At 44.9% G+C, this 20636-nt stretch overlaps 1 protein-coding gene across 6 annotated transcripts in view; it reads left to right on the forward strand.

The window, feature by feature from the left end:
• KYAT1 (kynurenine aminotransferase 1) overlaps positions 1-6093 on the forward strand; it is a 71216-nt gene extending 65123 nt beyond the window's left edge. For 4 of the 6 annotated variants that reach the window (XM_069748187.1, XM_069748188.1, XM_069748190.1 and 1 more), the window contains 4 exons: positions 3420-3606; positions 3703-3779; positions 4543-4629; positions 4858-6093. In XM_069748187.1, coding sequence (XP_069604288.1) covers positions 3420-3606; positions 3703-3779; positions 4543-4629; positions 4858-4935 — 429 coding nt within the window. In that variant the 3' untranslated portion in view covers positions 4936-6093. The remainder of the gene's footprint in view (positions 1-3419; positions 3607-3702; positions 3780-4542; positions 4630-4857) is intronic. The other 2 variants (XM_069748185.1, XM_069748186.1) reach the window with 1 other exon arrangement.
• Positions 6094-20636: the final 14543 nt, after the last annotated feature.

The raw sequence follows: 20636 nt of genomic DNA on the forward strand, positions 1-20636 counted from the left end.
ATCTGGGGTAGGTGGAATTCTTCCCATCTTACCCTGTAGACTCATCGTGGTCTGGGGATTTCACGTGGAGAGGTAGGCGCGAGGCATTGCGGCGAGTTAGTAGTTAAGAGTACAGTTTTATTTTAGGAGTTCTGGTTTTACGAGTTTTTCTATTTACATAATTCACATGTTACAATCGATTTAATAAATCTAATAATCACAAGACAATGCTGGATATAGGTGACAGTTATGTTTTATTGTCTGCTTACCAACGCATGATTTATGTGTATCATACACTATGTTTAATAATCTTGGATACAAAATGTATGTAACATCACTTATTTTGTTGCTAATAAACGAATTTAAAAAAAAAAAAAATTATTTAGCCCAGAATTTTTTATTTTCCCAAGGGTAACAGGAGAAATTGGACCCCAATAGTTGTTGTCCAGTTTCTCCTGAGTACACTGATACCCCATGTGTGGGGGTAAACCACTGTTTGGGCACACGTCGGGGCTCAGAAGGGAAGTAGTGACTTTTGAAATGCAGACTTTGATGGAATGGTCTGCGGGCGTCACATTGCGTTTGCAGAGCCCCTGGTGTGCCTAAACAGTAGAAACCCCCCACAAGTGACCACATTTTAGAAACTAGACCCCCAAAGGAACTTGTCTAGATATGTGGTGAGCACTTTGAACCCCCAAGTGCTTCACAGACGTTTACAACGCAGAGCCGTGAAAGTAAAAAATCATTTTTCTTTCCTCAAAAATGATGTTTTAGCAAGCATTTTTTTAGATTCACAAGGGTAACAGGAGAAATTGGACCCCAGTAATTGTTGCGCAGTTTATCCTGAGTATGCTGGTACCCCATATGTGGGGGTAAACCACTGTTTGGGCACACGTCAGGGCTCGGAATTGAGGGAGCACCATTTGACTTTTTGAATACGAGATTGGCTGGAATCAATGGTGGCGCCATGTTGCGTTTGGAGACCCCTGATGTGCCTAAACAGTGGTAACCCCTCAATTCTACCTCCAACACTAACCCCAACACACCCCTAACCCTAATCCCAACTGTAGCCATAACCCTAATCACAACCATAACCACAACCCTAATTCCAACCCTAACCCTAAGGCTATGTGCCCACGTTGCGGATTCGTGTGAGATATTTCCGCACCATTTTTGAAAAATCCGCGGGTAAAAGGCACTGCGTTTTACCTGCGGATTTTCCGCGGATTTCCAGTGTTTTTTGTGCGGATTTCACCTGCGGATTCCTATTGAGGAACAGGTGTAAAACGCCGCGGAATCCGCACAAAGAATTGACATGCTGCGGAAAATACAACGCAGCGTTTCCGCACGGTATTTTCTGCACCATGGCAACAGCAGATTTGGTTTTTCATATGTTTACATGGTACTGTAAACCTGATGGAATACTGCTGCGAATCCGCAGCGGCCAATCCGCAGCCAAATCCGCACCGTGTGCACATAGCCTAATTCTAAAGGTATGTGCACACTGCGGAAAACGCTGCAGATCCGCAGCAGTTTCCCATGAGTTTACAGTTCAATGTAGACCTATGGGAAACAAAAATCGCTGTACACATGCTGTGGAAAAACTGCACGGAAACGCAGCGGTTTACATTCCGCAGCATGTCACTTCTTTGTGCGGATTCCGCAGCGGTTTTACAACTGCTCAAATAGAAAATCGCAATTGTAAAACCGCAGTGAAATGCGCAGAATAAAACGCGGTAAATCCGCCATAAATCCGCAGCGGTTTAGCACTGCGGATTTATCAAATCCGCAGCGGAAAAATCCGCAGAGGACCAGAATACGTGTGCACATACTGAAACCCTAACCCTAGCCCTAACCCTACCCCTAACCCTAACCCTACCCCTAACCCTAACCCTACCCCTACCCCTAACATTAGTGGGAAAAAAAAATTTCTTTATTTTTTTATTGTCCCTACCTATGGGGGTGACAAAGGGGGGGGTCATTTATTATTTTTTTTATTTTGATCACTGAGATATAATCTATCTCAGTGATCAAAATGCACTTTGGAACGAATCTGCCGGCCGGCAGATTCGGCGGGCGCACTGCGCATGCGCCCGCCATTTTGGAAGATGGCGGCGCCCAGGGAGAAGACGGACGGGACCCCGGCAGGATCGGTAAGTATGATGGGGTGGGGGGGGACCCCGGGGGGGGGGATCGGAGCACGGGGGGTGGGGGGGGAATCGGAGCTCGGCAGGCGTGGAACGGAGCACGGGGGGCGTGGAACGGAGCACGAGGGGGCTGGAACGGAGCACGGGGGGGCTGGAACGGAGCACGGGGGGGTGGATCGGAATGCAGGGGGGGTGATTGGAGCACGGGGGGGGGGGGGTGATTGGAGCACGGGGGGAGCGGACAAGAGCACGGGGGGGAGCGGAGCACTGGATGGAGGGGAGCCGGAGCAGTGTACCGGCCAGATCGGGGGGCTGGGGGGGCGATCGGTGGGGTGGGGTGGGGGCACATTAGTATTTCCAGCCATGGCCGATGATATTGCAGCATCGGCCATGGCTGGATTGTAATATTTCACCCGTTATAATAGGTGAAATATTACAAATCGCTCTGATTGGCAGTTTCACTTTCAACAGCCAATCAGAGCGATCGTAGCCACGAGGGGGTGAAGCCACCCCCCCTGAGCTAAACTACCACTCCCCCTGTCCCTGCAGATCGGGTGAAATGGGAGTTAACCCTTTCACCGGATCTGCAGGGACGCGATCTTTCCATGACGCCACGTAGGCGTCATGGGTCGGATTGGCACCGACTTTCATGACGCCTACGTGGCGTCAAAGGTCGGGAAGGGGTTAAATGCAGAAAGGAAACAAAAAATGTCATTTTCCGGTCACCACACTTTCTAAATAAATTCAACAAAAAGTGATAAAAACGTTGTACGTATACAAAAATTACATCAATAAAAATGTCAGCTGAGCACACGAAATACAATCCCTCCCAAAGCTCTATTGACAGAAAAAAATAAAAGGTGACAAAAATCTATTTTTTTTATACAAAGATCAGATTATCTTTAACCATAAAATATTTTTTTAAAAACCTTGTGAGTTTGGTACCGTCATAACTGTACCAATTTAAAGAATTATATTTCCAAGTAATTTTTCACTAAGAACGTTATAAGAACAGAATCCCCTAAGGGAAAAAAAAAAATTCCACTTGGAATTATATTTTTCAGATTTTTCAGTAGATTTTATGTTAAAGTGATCATTAAAACAAGCCATGTAGATGGGAAAAAATAAAAAGTGTTCATGGCTCTTGGAAGAAGGGTAAGAAAAAAAACAGAAGCGCAAAAAGAAAAATTGGCTCTGGTGCGAAGGGGTTAATCCATTAGATCTATAAGGCACCCTCATTTAGGTGAAAGTAGAACTGTGCGCCCCCCCGTGATCCTATAATTTGTCTTGTAGGAAGCAGTGGCCCATGGATTTCAGAAAGAACAGGAAAGGCTGGGAAAGTCTGATTGTTACTTTGTACAGTTGCGGGATGAGCTGCAGAAGAAGCGGGACCGGCTTTACCGCTGCCTTACAGAGGTGGGGATGAAACCTATAATGTCCCAAGGCTCTTACTTTATGATCGCTGACATCTCCCGCTTCAGTAAGTTGATCCCCCAAAAGTCATGATGGCGTTATAGGGTTATTGTAAAACGCGGTTTAGTGTCACAGTCACCATGTCGTCTTTCATTCTATACAGAATCCGATGTCCCTCCTCCTACCGACCACAACGTACCGTACGATAACTACTTTGTAAGATGGATGATGAAACATAAAGTAAGTGATAAACGGGCAAGATCCTGACTTAAATAAGCAGAATTGAGGGATGAAGACAAAAAGTTTATTTTGACCCAGGCAAAAAAAATATATATAAATATTTTTCAAAATTGATGTCTGCTCGGTAATCAGATGATTGCTGCAGGACTGACCCAAATTCCTCTGCTGGCTCTATATTTTTAATACAGCGGCCACTGCTGGCTAAATGTAGAATTACATGCATTCGGATCAATGACTCGCCCTGTAATATGTACTCATTGTTATGGCTGTTAGAAAGGGGTCCCATTTTGGATGAGACATGAAGTGTAAGGGATCTGTAAGCTGAAATATTTTTCTTACTTTTGCTTAAGTTTCAGAACTGCTCAGACTATGTTATTAAGAGATTCGCAGAACCCTTGGCCAGTAGTCACATTGGTATTCAATGGCCGCTGGACCAGAGCTCTGCAAACATCCTCCTACCGGTCGACATCCCTGGATACTCTTCCGATTAGCAGGTCCAGCGTAATGTCATCATTGTATGGTGCATCACTGTGCCTACTATCAGAAGAGATGTCGGCAAGTAGGAAGAGGTTCAAGGGGCACCGGTCCAACCCACGGATACCGACCAGGGTCCTATTTACTCAACTCCATATATTTACTCCTCCGTAAGGCTCTAAAACTAATTTTTAGATACGATACAATCATCATCATTAGATATGGTTTTTGTCTTTACATTTTTTATTGTGGTTCATAAAAAAATCTTTCTTGTTCTTCCTCCTTGCAGCAATTGGCCGCCATACCCATCTCTGCTTTTTACAGCGCCCCGCATAAGAAGCAGTTTGAGAACTATATTAGGTTTTGCTTCGTAAAGGTAAATATGTTTGTAAGGTTAAAGTTTCCATATTTATTGGGATTGTACAATTCGATTTGGATTGGAAAATGTATATACAAAGCTTAACACGGTACCAAGATATATATCTTTCCTGTAAACAAAGCCCAAAATTTGCTTGCTGGCTGATTTGCAGAGTACGTACACTAGGGGGCAGCATGCACATTGTAATGATCAGTGCTGGGCACTAATTTTTTTTTCTCCCCAAAGGAGGATGCAACACTGGAAGCTGCAGAAAGGATCCTACAGAAGTGGAGCAGCGAGTCCACAGGAGCAAAGACCCAATAGTCACTGTTAGTAGGAAAATATTGCCTGAAAGCAACACTGATTTCCACGTTAAACTTTAAAATTATTTTTCTTATTTTTCTTGTCTTATGCTCTGTTCTAACATCCTACAGATGATTTAATTGAAAAAGCTTTTTTTTTTTTATTCTGTAGGGTCATTCATTGTGTACAGATCCAGGATATAGTAATGCCGGGGTATATGGTCTTCTCACAGAAACAGCATCACATCTGTTCGGTGGCGGTGTCTGGGATTGCAGCTCTGTGAATGAGCTAAGGTGGCGCTGTTTTTGGAAGAAAGCCGCCATGTTTTTTCCAATCTTGTACAATTAAGTCATACGGGTAATTCAGTGTATGCAAGTCGTGCGCAGGGCTCTGCTATGGTCACTGGTGCCATAGACTTGGATAAAGTGGCAGGTCTGTGAACATCTGGGTGCTGCAAAGGAAGAGCTGGGTTTCCACGCCGCAGCCATGGTGCAACAAAGAATGCACTGTGGGTGCAACGTGTGAACTCAGCCTTATGTGCTTTTAACCTCCATCAATCCTGTGAAGATTGGGGTCTCAGCACTGCATCCTGTACACAGGGATGTGAGAGGGACAGCAGGTTACACATATGACCTGCATTGTTTTTTTCAAGTCTGTGGCGCAAATGAAGGTTGCAGATCTCTGCGCAGGACTCATCTTTATATGTTTAGCACCATAGACTCGGAATAGAGCTGTCCCGTTCAATTCCTCCCAGGTAGGAATAGGGGACACTAATTATCCTTTCCGGTGGTCTTTGGAGGGGAACCCACACTATTCTAATAGTTATCATTATTCATTAGACTAGGATATTGCGAAGGCCATGAAGAATGTACAGATCATCCCAGGAAAGAAAATCACCAGCAGCGTTATTTGGCGGAGATTTGGGGTATCTTTGGCACTTCAGGATTGTAAGAATATGACAAACCCAGATTCCTTTATTCATTTCCAGGAGGAATAAAGGAGGAGTGGCATAATGCAGAATTCTAAGAAAGGATGCCGCAGAATTTATATTTTATGGAAATAATGTTTTTTACAACAGACAGGTCAGAATAGTCCTAATGTGAGAAAATTGCTTTATGGTCTGGATTCATCTGTGAAAACTCAATGTATTTTGGTGAGAAAATAAAATGTGCAATTCAATATTTTGTATGTGACACGTCGCAAAGAAAATGGTCTAAATGTCTGACAAGCAGAGGTCCATTCTGAAATCACAAATTGACCTGGAAGAACATGGGAACTTTGAAGGACTGTCTTCTTCTTTATCACAATAACAGCGACTTGGATTGACAGAGGCATTTTTTATTTAACTTATACATTGTGACCCCCCATAAGGTCATAAAAAAACCTTTTGGAGAGGGATCACTTTATATTATTTATATTTTCATCTTATTTCTCTTGTAATAGGCCTGGTATATTAGTCCCAGTTACCAGAGAAATGCAGCCTCCTAGCTGCAAAGCAGAGCTGTCTGGGGGTCTCCTATGGCCCATCAGCTCCTGCTCACTCTCTATACCCAGCGATCACATGACCGCTGTTTATGGAGTGCGAAGCATCATAACCGAGTCTCATTACTGTGGACACAGCGCTTGTTTCGTGCTCTGTATACAGCGATGGAGAAGGTACAGGCAGTAATAGGTAACCGGAGTTTGTCACAGATGGATTCCCCTTTCCGCAGCTATATGTTTGCATGTAGCTATGCTGCAATGCAATGAAGTTTTAGAAGTCACTGTAGAATAGAAGTGGAAAACATCCCATAGCATTATCCCTACCCCAAACAGTACAGCGGGCACAATGCAGTCAGGCGCGTAATGTTCTTCTGCCATCGCCAAACCCACACTCGTCCATCAGATGCCAGATACAGAAGTGTGATCCATCACAGCACAGAACACGTTTCCTTCAGAGTCCAGTGGTGGTGGCTTTACACCACTCCATCCGACACTCAGCATTGTGCTTGGTGATGTAAGGCTGCATGCAGCTGCTTGGCCATAAAGCTCCCAGCAGGGGCGCTGTTTGTGCTGATGTTGATACCAGAGGAGGTCTGGATTCTGCCGTTATGGAGTCAGCAGAGCGTTGCTGACTTTTTTGCCCTCTGCTCCTCAGCACTTGGCCCCCCACTCTGTAACGTTACGGGGTCTCCACTTCTTGGCTGAGTTGCTGCGGTTCCTTCCGCTTCTCAATAATATCACTCATAGGTGATGGGGGAAGATTTAGGAGGGAAGAAATGTCATGAATGGACTTGTTAACCTCTTATTACAGGGCTGTGCTGGTATCGGTGATCTCTGCACCACCAGCTGTTCAGTCACATGTTATACACCGGGATGGGGGGGGGGGGAAGGTGGCTGAGGGGACGGAAGTCATACACCAGTGGGGAGGCGACGGTTCAGAGGCTATACACCGGGTGGGTGAGGGGTCTTGATGTTATAGACTGAGGGTAATGGGGCCAGATGTTATACACTGTTGGGTGAAGGGCCAAATGTTATACACCAGAGGAAATGGGGCCTGAAGTTATACACCGGGGATTAGCGAGGGGCTGGAAATTATACACCGAGAGTGCGAGGGTCCGGAGGTTACACAGTGTAGTTCTATGTGTGGATTCTTATGGAATGGCAAGTTGGTAGTCAGATTGGCCACTCCCTCACCTTCTATCACAGGTTTTGAAAAGTCATTACTAGATTTAGGTGAAGCTGCTCTTGGGCTTGTTAATGGACTGATTAGACGCATTGAAAACTGCACGTGAGTTGTCAGGTTTCCAACTTTTCAATTAGCCTGTAAAGGCCATGTTACAAAACTGAGGTAGCGTGCAGAAAAACTATGTGCAGCCCTCTCCTCCTACAACTAACATTAGTCACATGACCTCTTTCCATTAGCCCCCAGTTATACGACTCCCTCCCAGCTCTGGTAGCAGTATGTCACTGGAAAGATGACAACTGAAGCTCAGTGCTGCAGACAGTATCTCAGTGTGGTGTGTAAGGGTATGTGCAAACGTCCGGATTTTTCGTGTTTTTTTTTGCGGATTTTCCCGATAAAAACGCTATAAATCCGCATAAAAAAACGCTCAAATTATGCATCCTATCATTTAGAATGCATTCCGCATTTTTTGTGCAGATGTATGCGTTTTTTTCCGCAAAAAAAACGCAATCCGCAAAAAGAATGGCCATGCTCATTCTTTGGATTTTCTGCGGATTTCATGCATTCAGGGAAAAAAAAAAAAAAAACGCAAAAAATCCGCAAAAAACGCGAGAAAAACGCGCGGAAAAAAACGCGATTTTCTGGCATATTTCTCCGGATTTTGTCAGGAAAAAAACCTGACGTGTGCACATACCGTAAGGGCGGTTTCACATTTGTGTCTCTGTGCGCAGCGTATCATCTGCACAGATCCGCATGCGTACCTATCTTTAACATGGGACATGCGTTTGTATGCGTTCACATGCATCTGCGCACGTATGCGTCGTTTCTCGGTGTGCGGCAGGTTCCGGTGAACGCAACATGTTGCATTTTTTGAGGTGCCAATTATGTACAGTCATCCGCATGCGGATGGAGTGCGTCAAAATAACACTTTATTGTCTATGGGAACGCATTGTTACGCAAGGACATGCATGCGCATGCGTTCGGAACGCAGTGCGTACTTCACACTAATCATGTCCAGGAAACTATGTTACCACCTGCAAAATCACTGATGTATAAAATGGGGTGTGGAGATAGGTAGTCCATTACTCTCAAGACTCTCGACGGAAGCACAAGACTTGGCACGCACAAAACTGGTTGTCTCTAGGTGCTGCCATCTCTCGGTGCTGGCGTCTCTCCTGGTGCTGCCATCTGTTTCTGGTGCTGGCGTATCTCCTGGTGCTGGCATCTCTCCTGTTGCTGCCATCTGTTTCTGGTGCTGGCATCTCTCCTGTTGCTGCCATCTGTTTCTGGTGCTGGCATCTCTCCTGTTGCTGCCATCTGTTTCTGGTGCTGGCGTCTCTCCTGGTGCTGCCATCTGTTTCTGGTGCTGGCATCTCTCCTGGTGCTGCCATCTGTTTCTGGTGCTGGCGTCTCTCCTGGTGCTGCCGTCTGTTTCTGGTGCTGGCGTATCTCTTGGTGCTGGCTTCTCTCCTGGTCCTGCCATCTGTTTCTGGCGCTTGCGTCTCTCCTGGTGCTGCTATCTGTCTCTGGTGCTGGCATCTCTCCTGGTGCTGCTGGCCTGGTGAGGATAACACTGGCTATGTAAGTATAGAACCTTTGAAATTGTCTGTCTCTCAATTTTTCTTTCTGTTCCTTTAGACTGGTTGTCTCCTGTTGCTGCTATCTGTCTCTGGTGCTGCCATCTGTAATGTAAGTCTTGGTGTCCGATTTTTTTTTTTGCCAACATATTGTTTGGCTCTTAACAACTTTAATTTTTCTTCTCTGTTCTTTTCTCTAGTGTTTCACTTGACTGTTGCCAGTTATTACAATATGTCCTCCACTGAAGCTTCCGAAGGCGGACATGTCGCTGACTATGTAATCACATTTGATTACTGATTGGTATGTATTGACTCGCAAGACTATACATGTGGTAAATTATGTATTTTCTTTACAGGTACCTTCCAGTGGGGACAAGCTGGAGCAGTCAAGTGAAAATGAAGCTTCCCGGGGTCGTCAGGCCCATGTGTCTCAGCAGGAAAGATGGGTGTCATGATTCCAATGGCAGGGAATCACAAAAGGACAAGCACCAACGAGCTCTAGGGTGATGGAACCTGAGCTGACCGCGACCCTAAACCTGAACACACAAATAACGATAGCCGGGGAACGTGCCTACGTTGATCCTAGACGTCTCGCACCAGCCGAAGATCTAACTTCCCCTATTAGAAGAAACACAGACCTCTCTTGCCTCCAGAGAAATACCCCACAGAAATAGCAGCCCCCCACATATAATGACGGTGAAATGAGAGGAAGGCACATACACAGTATGAAATCAGATTCAGCAAAATGAGGCCCGCTAGATAGCAGAGGATACAAAAGTAAACTGCGCGGTCAGCAAAAAACCCTTCAAAAAACCATCCTGTAATTACTTGAACTCATGTTCCAACTCGTAGAACATGAGGAGCAATTACAGCCCGCTAGAGCAACCAGCAGCAAAGAAACAATTATATGCAAGCTGGAAAAGACAAAAATAAATCAAAACGTGGAACAAGAAAATCAAAAACTTAGCTTGTCCTGAAGATTACTGAAGCCAGAAGCTGAGGTAACAAAACACTCTGATAACCTTGATAGCCGGCAGGGAAATGACAAGAAAGCCCGGTTAAATAGGAAACTCCCAAATCCTAATAGAACAGGTGGACACCAGAGACAGCAGAACACAAATCACCCAGTACCATCAGTAACCACCAGAGGGAGCCCAAAAACAGAACTCACAACAGATGGGGTGTCAGATACACACATAGGAAACATACAAGGCTTCTACCACAATACACTAACATCATAAGATATATGATGTTGAAGCCAAATTACTTGGATGTGCAGGACACACTGAAAAGACTATAGCACCACAGAATAAAAATTAGTGTACTAGTCCAGAATAGTAAAATATAAATTTTATTTAAATATCCATACAAATATAGAAGTCAAAAAATGACAACAAGGGTTAAAATTGGCAAGCACAACAAAACTGCCTAATGGAGACCGGAGCAGCACAGACATCTCACTACTCATAATTGCATCTGATGTGTTGCCCAAAGAAAGGGAATGTCAGAATCAATCAAAGATATAAATAAGTACCTATGTCCCGCTCACAAGTGAACGCAACACTTTATATAAACAGGACATATATAATGTCACATACCGAGTGGTAGTAGATGATAGATGCTGCACCACGCAGTCACCACCCTCCCGACGCGCGTTTCGGATCAACCTTCCTCAAGGGGGGCGTGCCAAAAAGTAAAAAATCCCTAATATTTATACCGAACGTGAGTGTGCCTGCACCAATCGCCCATCGCAGCCGGAGAGCGCCCACCGATGCTGATACACACGGGCCCATGTGACCACACGCCGGGGGACGGCTGGAAGGATGGGCAGTACGATGTACCCAGTGATCTGCGCATAACCGGAAGTTGCGCCGCGGCCATCTACCAGAGGAAGTTAAGACATGGCCATCTTGAAAAAGGGAACAGCTTGCCCATAGTATGTAAATATAAACCAAACGAACTACATGTATAATCATTAGCAAGAGCTAAAGACAGCAGCACGGATGGAAAGACAATAAGGGGCAGTGTCACAGAATGTCAACAATGTTAGTTAAATAATTAGTCAATGATAGTAATGACGGCCACAAAAATAACCAACCCAAAGAGAGAGAACATAACGCATAAAATAAGAGTCGATTCAGATATAGATACACCATCAGAAATATATGGACCGATGTGTGAATAGTCACAAAATCATAACAAAAAAATATCCAGCACAAATGGCCAATAAAAAATGTAAACATACACACATCTGCACACAAATATATATGCAGTAATATATCAATATAATAACAGATATTAAACAGCAATATAATATATAGACAAATTTCTGAAGTAATCAAGCAGACATAGAAACCTATAGCTGCACAACATATATAGTATAGGGTATATAATATCTATAAAGGTGGACGATTGCTGTAAAAAGCCATAGCTTCGATCTCATGTGGGATACGATGACAACGCAGTACAACTTCGTATAATGTACAGACCACCTTCATGGCACTAAGATTGGGATAAAGCAAACAAGGTTAAAATCACAAACAATAAATAGCAGAATGTATGTGGAAGCACAACTAGAAAATGCACAACAGCCAGGAGACTACAAGAAAGGCGCACAAGAAAGGCCTTCATTGAGGCCAAAGGGTTGAACAGTTTGAGTTGCCAAATCCATCTCGTCTCCAGTCTACCCAATCTCTTGGATAACCCACCGCCTCTGATATTAATTTTTAGGGCATCAATACCCCTGACCCTAAGGCCAGTACCGTCACAATTGTGTAGCTCTTTGAAATGGCGAGGTAGGGTCTCAAGAGTGGTCGTGTCCGCGTGGCGAGATGCTGCCTGAATCCCCAGCACATGTTCTCGTACGCGGACCTTCAATTGTCGTGTTGTTAAACCGACATAAATGAGTCCGCAAGGACAAGTCGCATGATACACCACATATCTAGTGGTGCAAGAAATGCGCTGTCTAATTTTGTAGTGTTTAGTGCCATCAAAGTTAGAAAAAACATTACACACCTGTCAATATTGGGACAGGCAACACATCCACCACACGGCACACATCCACCCCTCCTCGGTAAGCTATCCAAGAACGTACTTGTACTATTAAGAGACTAGTGGCTAAAGACGACATGGTCCCTTAGATTTTTAGCACGCCTGAATGCCAAAGATGGCTTTTCAGGTAACAATTTGGCAAGCATCGGATCAACCCTCAGAATCGGCCATGCACCAGTAAGGACTGACCTGATTCTATCAGATTGGGAACAGAACGTGGTGATGAATCGTAACTTTGAGGGATCACCTGGGTTGGGTGGGGAATAATTGCCATATAGGAGGGAATGGCGCGTAACATGCTTGGCTCTATTGAATGCATGTTTAATGGATCTATTGCTATAGCCACGGGATCTAAAGCGTTCCTTCAGGTTATCCACTCTAACTAAAAAATCCGCGTCAGATGAACAGATACGGTGGAGGCGGAGAAATTGTCCCGCCGATACCGATCTAATCATATGACGCGGATGCCCCGAAGCAGCATGAAGTAATGTATTTGGAGATGTTTCTTTATGGTGTAAATCCGTTTGTACACACATGTGTTAAATGGGCTGCGTTAACGCAAGTGTCGAAATGTGATCGCGCTAGCACAGATAGAGCTAGCACATGCTCTATCTGCGCTAGCGGTGACGGACCCGGAAAACGCAGCCCGCGTCCCAGGGTCCATCACTCAATGACGGCACATCGCTAGCGCACACCCATTTTGGACGTGCGCTAGCGATGCGTCCGACATAGGGCTTAATGACGGCGTTAACGTACTGCCTTACACCACGTTATGCCGCGGTGTAACGCAGTCCGTCTAACGGACTGGGGAAATGTAATGTGAACCCAGCCTAAGCGTTTTAAAAAGTCCCTTAGTCTGTTTTGGTAGACTTGAAAAATGATTTTAAAATCCAAAATGTTGGCCTACTGAAATGTCTGTTCAATAAATGCACTCAATACTTGGTCGGGGCTTCTTTTGCATCACTTACTGCATCATTACAGCTTGGCATGGAGGCGATCAGCCTTGGGCGCTGCTGAGGTGTTATGGAAGCCCAGGTTGCTTTGATAGTAGCCTTCAGCTCGTCTGCTTTGTTGGGTCTGGTGTCTCTCATCTTCCTCTTGACAATACCCCATAGATTCTTTATGGGGTTAAGGTCAGTCGAGTTTGCTGGCCAATCAAGCACAGTGATTTTGGCAGTGTGGACAGGTGTCAAGTCCTGCTGAAGAATGAAATTTCCATCTCTAAAATGCTTGTTGGCAGAGGGAAGCATGAAGTGCTCTAAAATTTCCTGGTAGACGGCTGCAATGATTTTGTTCTTGATAAAACATAGTGGACCTTCACCAGCAGATGTCGTGGCTCTCCAAACCATCACTGATTTTGGAAATTTCACCACAATCCACCTGTCCACACTGCCAAAAGTACCAATACCTGGTTTAAAAACAACAGAATCACTGTGTTTGATTGGCCTGCAAATTTGCCTGACCTTAACCCCATAGAGAATCTATGGAGTATTGTCAAGAAGAAGATGAGAGACACCAGACCCAACAATGCAGACGAGCTGAAGGCTGCTATCAAAGCAACCTGGGCTTCCATAACACCTCAGCCACGCCACATTGATGGAAAAGGAGCTCCGACCAAGTACTGAGTGCATTTACTGAACAGACATTTCAGTAAGCCAACATTTCATATTTTAAAATCATCTTTCAAGCTGGTGTTATAAAGTATTCTAATTTACTAAGATAATGACTTTTGGGTTTTCATTGGCTGTAAGCCATAATAATCAAAAGTAACAGAAATAAACACTTGACATAGATCACTGTTTGTAATGACTAATACAAAAAGTGAATCTCATATTATATAAAGAACTGAAATAAATTGACTTTTTGATCTAATTTTGTGAGAAGCACCTGTATATAACAAGATCTGGAAGCTTTTGTGCATGGAGTGCGGAGAATCGTCGGTGGATACAGCATGCCGGGATATTCCCATTATTCTTGATTTCCTGCAGGTGGGTCTCAACAAAGGCCTTAGATAAAGTACCCTAAGAGTACAGATTTCAACATTGATCGTACTCTTCTCCCCTATCAGCCCACCCCTGGATAGCAAGGTTCTCTAGAGCAGTACAAAGGCTGAGACCTTTAGTTAGATCTGTCCCACCTTGGGATCTTAACCTGGTGCTCAATGCACTATGTAAGCATCTATATGAACCAGTTAGCAGTATGGACATTAGTAGACTCATTTAAAACGGCCTTCCTAGTAGGAATTACATCAGCCAAGAGGGTAGGAAAATTACAGGCCCTGTCTATCAAGGACCCTTATCTACAGATATTTGAGGACCGACTAGTCTTGAGGCTCGACCTGGCTTTTCTCTCCAAAGTGGCGTCAACCCCAAATATAAACCAAGAAGTCGTACTTCCCTCCATCTGCCAACACCCTGGAAACCCCAAGGAGCAGTCCTTTCAATCTCTAGATGTTAGGCAGACTGTTCTCCACTACCTGGAAGCAACCAGGGACTGGAGTCAGGACCCAAACTTATTCGTACAGTATGGGGAACAAATAGAGTAAAAAGGCGGCAAAATCTACAATAACAAGGTGGATCAAATCCACGATTGGTCTAGCCTGCGAGGCAGGGGGGAAACCTCCTCCTGAGACACGAAGAGCCCATTCATTTAGAGCCATAGTCACCTCACGGGCAGAAAAAGGGGGGCATCGGTAGATCAGATCTGTAAGGCCGCAACATGGTCCAGTCTGAGTACCTTCTCGAAACATTACAAACTAGATGTAGTCTCAGGGCAAGTGGCCTTCAGTAGGAAGGTTCTTCACGCAGTGGTCCCACCCTAGATCACCATACTTTGGTATTCTCCATGGTGCTGTCAGGATTGATGACCTGGAAAATGGTAATTAGACCTACCGGTAATCGTGTTTCCGGGAATCGATCCTGACAGCACAGCTAGTTCCCTCCCTACTGAGAAAGTCCATACTTATGTGACGTAATGTTTGTATAAAGAATGATCAATAAATTCTGTTGCATCCGTCCTGGTGTGATACTTAGAAAAGACACTGAGGGGTGAAGATGGGAGTGTCATTTTAACCTCTCGTTTCCTGTCCCAGTAAGGATAAGAAGGATGTCCTCCATGGTGCTGTCAGAATGGATTTCTGGAAACACAATTACTGGTAGATCTAATTACCCTTTCTTCTCTTACAGGTCTGACTGGGGCAGATATATAGCATTATAGAATGCTGTATATAACCCCTGAAAGGTGGTGGCTGTAACTCGTATTGGCCAAACCTGGGGACAGGTTCCCTTTAAGGTACACTTGGTAATCAATATAAAGGTAATATATTTAATGTATAGAATGTGATATAATTCATATACCAAGTCTTAGGACAGAAGATAGTTGTCACGATATTGCAGTAAGATTTCCAGGGACAATGGGCTCCTAGCCTGTCTCTCAAACTAGGATAACCCTAGGCTAGCCCTGTCTTGCAGATTACTCCTGATGGTGGGGATGCCGAGGTCTCTTACCTTGCTAAGGTCCTAGATGTATGCCTATTCGTGATGAGCGGCCTGAGTACATGCAGTTGCCTGTTTGTTGGGGAATCCCCACATGTATTCAGGCTGTCTAACAGCCACAAATCGTGCAGCTACGGGAGACAAACTAAATCTCCGAGCACATCCAAATACTCGATCATCACTGATGCCCATCTGTTATCAGGGAGGTATGAGACAGAAGTGTATGGAATAACACAAGCCTGACAGATGGGAAAACAGACAGGTATAAAAGAAAACCACAATCATACAAATACACTCACAAAATGACCGAGTGGAAATCAAGAGAGGAGTAGGTGAGAGAAACCAAATGGGAAGAGGAATAGGAGATACACACAAACCAAATCCACTTAGAAATCTCCTGAAAACAACTCCAATCAACTGCTCCTAACTCTGTACTCTCAATCAAGTTCAAACAAGGACATGGTAAGCTATCACTGGCAAAGGTAGAAGCAAGGAGGAGTGTTCTTAAACCTGCAGGGAGTAACTAAATCAGAACAGTTTATACAATAAAACTGAGAACTCCAGGAGTCCGATTAAGCAGTTTAACCCTTGCAGAAACATATCAAGGAAAGCCAGAATTGCTAATAGGACAGTGAAGCTACTCAAACAACCACAAGTGTGCGTATCACCAGACTCTGCAATCGTCTGACTCCTCCTGTGTTGCGGTATCCCCGTGACAGTACCCTTCTTCCTGAGAGATATAAAAAGAAAAATGTTCAGCACACCCCATTATGTCCAGGTACCTTGGCTGGTCATCGGCGCACGGAGCCGCCCTAGTCCTGGCTGTATGGAAATCCAATGTGCAAGAAAAGACCACAGGAGAAATTATTCTTAATACTTGACATTTATTTATCATCATATTAACCCCTTCATCACCCAGCCTATTTTGACTTTAAAGACCTTGCCGTTTTTTGCAATTCTGACCAGTGTCCCTTTATGAGGTAATAACTCAGGAACGCTTCAACGGATACTAGCGGTTCTGAGATTGTTTTTTCGTGACATATTGGGCTTCATGTTAGTGGTAAATTTAGGTCAATAAATTCTGCGTTTATTTGTGATAAAAACGGAAATTTGGCGAAAATTTTGAAAATTTCGCAATTTTCACATTTTGAATTTTTATTCTGTTAAACCAGAGAGTTATGTGACACAAAATAGTTAATAAATAACATTACCCACATGTCTACTTTACATCAGCACAATTTTGGAAACAAAAATTTTTTTTTTGCTAGGAAGTTATAAGGGTTAAAATTTGACCAGCGATTTCTCATTTTTACAACGAAATTTACAAAACCATTTTTTTTAGGGACCACCTCACATTTGAAGTCAGTTTGAGGGGTCTATATGGCTGAAAATACCCAAAAGTGACACCATTCTAAAAAATGCACCCCTCAAGGTACTCAAAACCACATTCAAGAAGTTTATTAACCCTTCAGGTACTTCACAGCAGCAGAAGCAACATGGAAGGAAAAAATGAACATTTAACTTTTTAGTCACAAAAATTATCTTTTAGCAACAATTTTTTTATTTTCCCAATGGTAAAAGGAGAAACTGAACCATGAAAGTTGTTGTCCAATTTGTCCTGAGTACACCAATACCTCACATGTGGGGGTAAATTACTGTTTGGGCACATGGTAAGGCTTGGAAGGGAAGGAGCGCCATTTGACTTTTTGAATGAAAAATTATCTCCATCGTTAGCGGACACCATGTCGCGTTTGTAGAGCCCCTGTGTGCCTAAACATTGGAGCTCCCCCACAAGTGACCCCATTTTGGAAACTAGACCCCCCAAGGAACTTATCTAGATGCAAATTGAGCACTTTAAACCCCCAGGTGCTTCACAGAAGTTTATAACGCAGAGCCATGAAAATAAAAAATAATTTTTCTTTCCTCAATAATGATTTTTTAGCCTGGAATTTCCTATTTTGCCAAGGATAATAGGAGAAATTGGACCCCAAATGTTCTTGTCCAGTTTGTCCTGAGTACGCTGATACTCCATATGTGGGGGTAAACCACTGTTTGGGCGCACGGCAGGGCTCGGAAGGGAAGGCACGCCATTTGGCTTTTTAAATGGAAAATTAGCTCCAATCATTAGCGGACACCATGTCACGTTTGGAGAGCCCCTGTATGCCTAAACATTGGAGATCCCCCACAAATGACCCCATTTTGGAAACTAGACCCCCAAAGGAACTAATCTAGATGTGTGGTGAGGACTTTGAACCCCCAAGTGCTTCACAGAAGTTTATAACGCAGAGCCATGAAAAAAAAAAATTATTTTCTCAAAAATGATCTTTTAGCCTGCAATTTTTTATTTTCCCAAGGGTTACAGGAGAAATTGGACCCCAAAAGTTATTGTCCAGTTTCTCCTGAGTACGCTGATACCCCATGTGTGGGGGTAAACCACTGTTTGGGCACACGTCGGGGCTCGGAAGTGAAGTAGTGATGTTTTGAAATGCAGACTTTGATGGAATGCTCTGTGGGCGTCACGTTGCGTTTGCAGAGCCCCTGATGTGGCTAAACAGTAGAAACCCCCCACAAGTGACCTCATTTTGGAAACTAGACCCCCAAAGGAACTTATCTAGATATGTGGTGAGCACTTTGAACCCCCAAGTGCTTTACAGACGTTTACAACGCAGAGCCGTGAAAATAAAAAAATCATTTTTCTTTCCTCAAAAATGATGTTTTAGCAAGCATTTTTTATTTTCCCAAGGGTAACAGGAGAAATTGGACCCCAGTAATTGTTGCGCAGTTTGTCCTGAGTATGCTGGTACCCCATATGTGGGGGTTAACCGCTGTTTGGGCACACGTCGGGGCTTGGAAGTGAGGGAGCACCATTTGACTTTTTGAATACAAGATTGGCTGGAATCAATGGTGGCGCCATGTTGCGTTTGGAGACCCCTGATGTGCCTAAACAGTGGAAACCCCTCAATTCTACCTCCAACACTAACCCCAACACACCACTAACCCTAATCCCAACTGTAGCCATAACCCTAATCACAACCCTAACTACAACCCTAATTCTAACCCTAAGGCTATGTGCCCACGTTGCGGATTCGTGTGAGATTTTTCAGCATCATTTTTGAAAAATCCGCGGGTAAAAGGCACTGCGTTTTACCTGCGGATTTTCCGCGGATTTCCAGTGTTTTTTGTGCGGATTTCACCTGCGGATTCCTATTGATGAACAGGTGTAAAACGCTGCGGAATCTGCACAAAGAATTGACATGCTGCGGAAAATACAACGCAGCGTTTCCGCGCGGTATTTTCCGCACCATGGGCACAGCGGATTTGGTTTTCCATAGGTTTACATGGTACTGTAAACCTGATGGAACACTGCTGCGAATCCGTAGCGGCCAATCCGCACCGTGTGCACATAGCCTAATTCTAAAGGTATGTGCACACGCTGCGGAAAACGCTGCGGATCCGCAGCAGTTTCCCATGAGTTTACAGTTCAATGTAAACCTATGGGAAACAAAAATCGCTGTACACATGCTGTGGAAAAACTGCACGGAAACGCAGGGGTTTACATTCCGCAGCATGTCGCTTCTTTCTGCGGATTCCGCAGCGGTTTTACAACTGCTCCAATAGAAAATCGCAGTTGTAAAACCGCAGTGAAAGGCAGAAAAAATGCGGTAAATCCGCAATAAATCCGCAGCGGTTTAGCACTGCGGATTTATCAAATCGCAGCGGAAAAATCCGCAGAGGACGAGAATACGTGTGCACATACCGAAACCCTAACCCTATTCTAACATTAGTGGAAAAAAAAATTCTTTATTTTTTTATTGTCCCTACCTATGGGGGTGACAAATGGGGGGGGGGGTCATTTATTGTTTTTTTATTTTGATCACTGTGATAGATTATATCTCAGTGATCAAAATGCACTTTGAACGAATCTGCCGGCCGGCAGATTCGGCGGGCGCACTGCGTATGCGCCCGCCATTTTGGAAGATGGCGGCGCCCAGGGAGAAGACGGACGGACCCCGGCAGGATCGGTAAGTATGATGGGGTGGGGGGGAGCACGGGGGGGGGATCAGAGCACGGGGGGGTGGATCGGAACGCGGGAGGGGTGGAACGGAGCACGGGGGGGGGTCGAACGGAGCACGGGGGTGGAACGGAGCACGGGGGGGTGGATCGGAGCACGGGGGGGTGATTGGAGCACGGGGGTGAGCGGACAAGAGCACGGGGGGAGCGGAGCACAGGACGGAGGGGAGCGGGGCAGTGTACCGGGCAGATCGTGGGGCTGGGGGGGGGGGGCGATCGGTGGGGTGGGGGCACATTAGTATTTCCAGCCATGGCCGATGATATTGCAGCATCGGCCATGGCTGGATTGTAATATTTCACCCGTTATAATAGGTGAAATATTACAAATCGCTCTGATTGGCAGTTTCACTTTCAACAGCCAATCTGAGCGATCGTAGCCACGGGGGGGTGAAGCCACCCCCCCCCCCTGGGCTGAACTACCACTCCCCCTGTCCCTGCAGATCGGGTGAAATGGGAGTTAACCCTTTCACCCGATCTGCAGGGACGCGATCTTTCCATGACGCCACATAGGCGTCATGGGTCGGATTGGCACCGACTTTCATGACGCTTACGTGGCGTCATGGGTCGGGAAGGGGTTAAAAAGCACAGATATGCTGATATGGGCAATCCTAGTGCAAGGAATAGAGACAACTTTTTTGCACATTGTCTTCCTTCTAAGAGGGGACTCTGAACCCACAAAACCCGGTTTACTAGGGTGCCAAGTGTGAAAGGCTCGAACCAACCTGGTTGCATGAACATCAGACGCTGGTACCCACACTCTTTCCTTTTGACTGTAACCCTTTCAATACACTAAGTACTGAAAAGACCAGCGAACTAAGTGAAATCCACAATTTTAGCTATCTGCAATTTTAGACTTCCATTAAT

The sequence above is a fragment of the Ranitomeya imitator genome, chromosome 2 (genome assembly GCF_032444005.1).
Source record: "Ranitomeya imitator isolate aRanImi1 chromosome 2, aRanImi1.pri, whole genome shotgun sequence".
NCBI lineage: Eukaryota > Metazoa > Chordata > Amphibia > Anura > Dendrobatidae > Ranitomeya > Ranitomeya imitator.